At 42.0% G+C, this 6,000-nt stretch overlaps 1 protein-coding gene across 1 annotated transcript in view; it reads right to left on the reverse strand.

The window, feature by feature from the left end:
* The window catches only part of CEP112 (centrosomal protein 112), a 297,346-nt gene extending 291,723 nt beyond the window's left edge, over positions 1–5,623 (reverse strand). Inside the window, exons 1-2 of the mRNA XM_029912219.1 lie at positions 5,197–5,623; positions 3,076–3,194 (exon numbers count right to left, since the gene is read on the reverse strand). Of these exons, the coding sequence (XP_029768079.1) occupies positions 3,076–3,175 (100 nt within the window). The 5' untranslated portion in view covers positions 3,176–3,194; positions 5,197–5,623. The remainder of the gene's footprint in view (positions 1–3,075; positions 3,195–5,196) is intronic.
* Positions 5,624–6,000: the final 377 nt, after the last annotated feature.

Here is a 6,000-nt window from a genome sequence, read left to right on the forward strand (position 1 = left end):
CCAGATGGATGACAACTAGCTGGTTGAAACTCAATGCCCTCAACTCATCCAAGTGAGACACTGAGCCAAGTGTTTGGCAGCACTAGCTGGTTTATGTACAATAGAGAAGTAAAGTTAAGTATCAGCAGTCTACTGAAAGTGCTGCAAGCCATACCCTCCCAATGTCCCCAAGTACATGCTAAACATGAAAGGAGAAAAGACTGAACTCTGTGAAACGCTATATAATAGCATGTTTTAGGTATGAGGAACAATTTTCCAACACAACTCTCTCAAGGTGGCCAGCAAGGAAGAAATGGATTCACCCAAAAGCAGCCTTGCATTCTCCCAGTGCAAGCCATAGGAAAACCAAAACCAGCTCACAATTGAGGACAACTGAATCATCCAGCAGTATCAACATACACACACACACACACACTCGGTCTTCATCCATCACTAAGAGGTTATCTTCTACCAGCGCAATTCCTGTCCTGTTCCCGGAACTGTACAAGGATGACAAGTGTCAAGGAAATCTGATGCTTCTGGATTATCACAGCTCTTCCCATAAACTACCAAATATGGAAGATTAAATACAGTACTAAATGATAACCAGACTGCAAGGATCAAACGTTGCTTTCTTGAGCCAAGACTAGACTAACCTCCTTAAGAGAAGATGGCACCGTGCCCTCCCTCTACCAACAATGAGCTTAGTTCTTCCCTGATGACATTTGCCAGTCAGGAACAAGGAGCCAAAGCAAAAAGTTCTCCCAACACCTTTAGTATCTCAATAAATGGCCAAATGTAAGGTCACATCTGAGAACAAAGAATGTAAGCTATTCTTACAGGATAGGAGATGCTATCCAGGAAGCAGTGACTGAAAAAGACTTGGGTCATGGTGGATAATCAGCTAAACATCAGTTCCCAGCACAACATTGTGGCCAAAAGGGGTAATGTAATCTTTCAATGTATAAGCAAGGGAATATTGAGTAGGAGTGGTGAGGTTATATTATCTCTGTATTTGGCACTATTGCACCTGCTACTGGAATACTGGATCCAGTTCTGGTGTCCACAATTCAAGAAGGGTGTTGATAAATTGGAGAGGGTTCAGAGAAAAGCCTTATAGTGAGAGACTCAACAAGCTCAACCTATTTAGCTTATCAAAAAGAAATGTAATGGGCTCTTCAATCTAGCAGACAAAGGTATGGCCAATGGCTGGAAGAAGCTAGACACATTCAGACTAGAAATAAAGCATAAAATTTTAACAGTGAAGATACTTAATCATTGAAGCAACTTCCCAAGTGCTGTGGTGGATTCTCCAACACTGGAAAGTTTTAAATCAAGATTGGATATTTTTCTAAAAGATTCTAGTTCAAGCATGGCTATTGGACTTGAATCAAGAGTTAATACAGGGACGTCATATGGCTTGTGATCATCCAGTCTGACCTGCATAACACAGTAGTCCCTTCTGGCTTTAAACATCTATGAAACATCATTGACCTAAACTCAGCCACATAAAATTTATCATTCATTCCCTCCAGCCCCCATCCCAAAATCCACTCATTTTTTCTGTAATCAGAAGTTTCTTTGCACAGATACTCAAATCAGCCAAGACATGAAGCCAGCTTGTTTAACTAAGATGAATATCACCCAAAACTAAAAACAAACAAAACAAAAAAAGTGTAAGAATTCACAAAATTCTTTATGACTGTTAGGTAGCTTCAACCAAGACTTCTCCCACCACTGTCCTAGATTAAGCAATAGGGAAAACTGATATCAACCAAAGCAGCCTGTGAGGGCAAAGCTGGAGAAGAAGGCTCCTAGCACCCTTTACTGATTGCTGAAGATAAGAAATTATTTAAGAGATTATTAATACATACTATCAAACCCTAGTAGGAACAATATTTTCCCTCAGGACTGTCCAGAAGAGTTCTGCTTTCATTAGCCTTTTCAGGACAAACCATAAAAACAGCCCTTCACCTAAAAGGAAAAGTGTGTGACAGACTCAGAACATGAGATAATGGTGGATCCATGGTAACAATTTAATTTTCAAATGGACAAAAAGAGACCCATTCCAGAACTAATTTCTGCAGATTCATATTTATGCTTAGTTTACAGGGTTCTACTATTATATAAACAATTTTGAGTATTAGTCAGTCTCAATTCCAGAGAAGAATATTCCTCTAATGTCTGCTTCAGAGGTAAAATAAAAATTGTTGTATTGAAAGTAATCTGATTACAGCATTATTATTTTGAAATGCTATGAAAACCTACTTCTGATCATGTCAGATCCTGCAAGGTACTGAGCATCCTCAACTTCTATTAAACTCAATGCGAGCTGAGGACTGTCAGTGCCTTCAGAATCATGCCATCAGTTGCAAAATACAGTTTTGCATGAGCATTAATATTTTATCATCCAATTTAAAGGCCTGAGACAGTAGCCTTACTCAAACAAATCCTTCCATGGAAGACAAGACCACCTGTGGGATTTAGAACTATTAGTGCAAACAAAGGTTTGGAGAATCACGCCCTTAATATGAAGATTAGAAATGAACTTTATATTATTAAAAGAAAGTAATCACTTAGCTCATAAAACATCACTCCTTAGCTGATACTTGTACTATTAGTTTAAAAAGTTCCAGCACCGGATTTATTTCTTTTACGAACATAATTGTATCTTGACAGATTGGTCTCTAAAAAAATGCTTGCAATTTTATAAATGGCATAATCTCCAAGACAAAGCCTATTTTAGTTTTAATTTCCACTGAATTCATTAATTGGAAAATACAGGAATTAATATATTTATGCAAAAGTACATTTACGTCATCAAAATAAGAAGGATGAGCTTGAATAAACAGTATTAACAAAAGGTGCTTAAAAGATAACCTAAAAATCAACTTTAAAAGTTGTGCACATATGATGATGCACTCTGCAACATTAGGTTTGTGGTACTTAATTTGTTATTTAGCAGAATGCATTATAAATGCATACAGATGTTACTATTTTACACTCGAGATTCATAATATACCAAGAGTCTGTAGTAAAACTAGAGTATTTCTGATTGTTATGTTTATTTACATGCAAATTCGTAGCACAGTTTACCTGATTTATGTGGTAATTTTAGCACAAACGGCTTCATATCTACAACATAGTGATCAAATTCCGCATCCAACTTCTCCCATGTTTCCTCTTCACTACTCATTGTGCACTTAACAGCCAACCTGCAAAATTTAAATTGAAATAGAGAAATTATATAAAATCTCATTGTTCTATAGATTAATATTAATCTACTTAATGTCTAAATGCAAATACTCACTTTTTGAGCTATCTAAAAAAAACAAACAACAATATGGCTATTTCATTAGCATTAAATTCATTCACACTCACACACAAACAAAATAGCAGATCTTTGCAAAGAGCTAACACTCAGGATAAGTTTCTCAAACAATATGCTTGTTTGATTTTGGAATGCTTATTGGAGGGAGAACAATAACCACACATAAAAAAAGCATTTGGCAAGATACAGGTCATAAATAAACCCATCTTATTACTCCCTAAAAGCTATTAAACAAGCTAATATTCATCCAAAAATAGCTTTTCCTGCTTGGAAGTCAGTGACAAGATACCACTTACAAATGAAAACAATGTGGAAAGCAGGAAGAACAATATTACAAATAATATTTTGATAAAAAGTTATTTGGGAACAGAAGATACAGCTAAAATACAACACTCAGTTGTACATTTTTAAAAACAGTGATTTACTACAGGGTTTGGAGAGAGCCATACAAATGTCTTTCCTCCAAATTATCTATCCCATGATTTATAAATTCATTAGTTTCCCATTTAGGAGATTGCATTTTACACTTTCTCTATATATTTTAGGCTGCAGTTAGCATGATCATTGCTAAATGTAGGTGTTTGTAGAATTGAGGCCTTTGTACGCACTTAACATTAGACACACCAAGTCCCACTAGCCTTTGGGTCCATTGACAGTGAATAAACTTAAGTACATGCACAGATATCTTTGGAGGATCAGGGTTTTACAATCCAATACACTATTTACCTGTTTACATCTTCAGCTGAGAGGGAAAGTCTCCTCCCTCACATACCATCTATCTCCCCGCTCTAACATTCAATAACACTCCATATCAAGAGGAAAATGTATTTTTCCTCCCTCTTCTTTTCCTTCAACTATTTTTATGGAACATATACTATCATGTAATATTCTAATCTGGTGTTCCATTTGTGCTGAACTGAAATTTGTAAATGCATATACTAATGTTGGTATTGGTATTAAACCGAACTGAAATTTGGAAATGCAGTGAGCCAAGGGTTCCTGTTATCATTAATTTCTACCTAAATTTTAAAATAATAAAAATTTTCTTCATTACACTGCAAGATTATGCTAATTACAATGCTTTACAAGTAGTCCATGGTTTGCTGTTCCCACTAGAAATTACACAAATAAAATCACTATATATAAACAATTCCAATTTGTAATGAAAGAGGTGCCAGAGCTCAAGCAATTTTTTTACATTCCGTCCGGATGCAGCAAGCCCAGAGGTACCAGGGCTATGAACTGTCCCATCCCGGGCCAGCCCCGCAAACCACCCGTCAGTGATATGTGAGACCCTTTGCGTTACTCATCATTCAATAATTTTCCATCCAAGGGTAGGTTGCCCTCACTTCCTCATCTATATGTTCTGTGATTTAAGTATCATTATACTACATATATTACAATGCTGCGCTATTTGCCTCATACTAAACAGGTTCCCAACCCTTGTTAGCAGTTGGACAGATATATCACTATACGTATCTTACTCAGCCCGTCAACTTTCCAGCCACCGGAACATGTTTCCTTTGCTATCTCTTCCATACATCTCCAGTTTGCACGACCACTTAAGCAAAGTGACATCTTCTAGCAACCTGTTCCCACCTTCCTGCCCGCTGCTAAGAATTTTGCGAACAAGCCGCCATACCCAACCAGGGAAGGTGGCAGCAAGGAAAGGAGCGATGCTATTTCTCCCCCTCTCCTCTCGGATTTATTTTTTCTACAGTTTGCATCAGGTACCGTGTGATGACATGGGATTTCCCCCACGATTTCGAGAGCTTTAACCACCTTCGCACCCCGCTGCTGGGATTTCGCACGGGGGGGGAAGGCAATTTCCCTCCATCACGCCCCTCAATCCATGAGCTGGGCCATGACCACGCAGCGCCATTTACCTCGCGGTCCACGACGTCGAGGCTTGGGCACAGCTGCCCCGCACTCTGGGGGTCTCACCGGGGGCTCCCACAGCTTGCACAGCACCCAACGGGGGAGCTCAGGGAGCTGCTGCAACAGGAGGGGAAGAGGGGAGCACAAGGCCTGGTCTGGGGGGTCCCTATGCTGGTCGGGGGGGGTGTCTCGGGCTGGAGGGGCCCCTGCTCAGCACCCCCCGCTCAGTGGGGACGGAGCGTCCCTCCCCCTGGCACTGCTAGGCCTGGCACCCCCTGCCCCGGAGAGGCCAAGAGCGCTGCCAGCCTAGGAACCAGGCTAAGCAGCCAACGGTTCAAACCAACCCCACCCCACCGCTCCCGGCTGCCCTGAGTGACAGGGCCCCGGCCCCGGCTTCCGTTTCCGTAGGCCGGGCTAGGCCGCGGGGGTTGCCATAGCTGCGACGCGGCCGGAGCGAGCAAGGCCCCGGCTCTGCGAGGGGACGGGAGGAGTTGCAGGAGGAAGTGGCCCGGGGGGAGGGACGTTGTTGGGGGGCTGTGGCGGAGGGGCGCGCGGCTGTGTTGGGGGGCAGGTGGTTTCCGGGGACGCCGGGGCCGTGGTGGGGGAGCTCGGGGTGCGGCCGGGGGCGCTGTGAAGGAGGAAGGCTGTCATGGGGGACGCTGGTTTGCGGGGTTGGCTCGGGGTGGGACAGGTCATAGCCCTGGTACCGCTGGGCTTGCTGCATCCGGTCGGAATGTAAAAAAACTGCGTGAGCTCTGGCACCTCTTCCATTACAAATTAAGCATTGGGTGGGGCGCTGTGATGGGGGGGGG

Source organism: Terrapene carolina, unplaced genomic scaffold (assembly GCF_002925995.2).
Source record: "Terrapene carolina triunguis isolate 2854851 unplaced genomic scaffold, T_m_triunguis-2.0 Scaffold192, whole genome shotgun sequence".
Taxonomy (NCBI): Eukaryota; Metazoa; Chordata; order Testudines; family Emydidae; genus Terrapene; species Terrapene triunguis.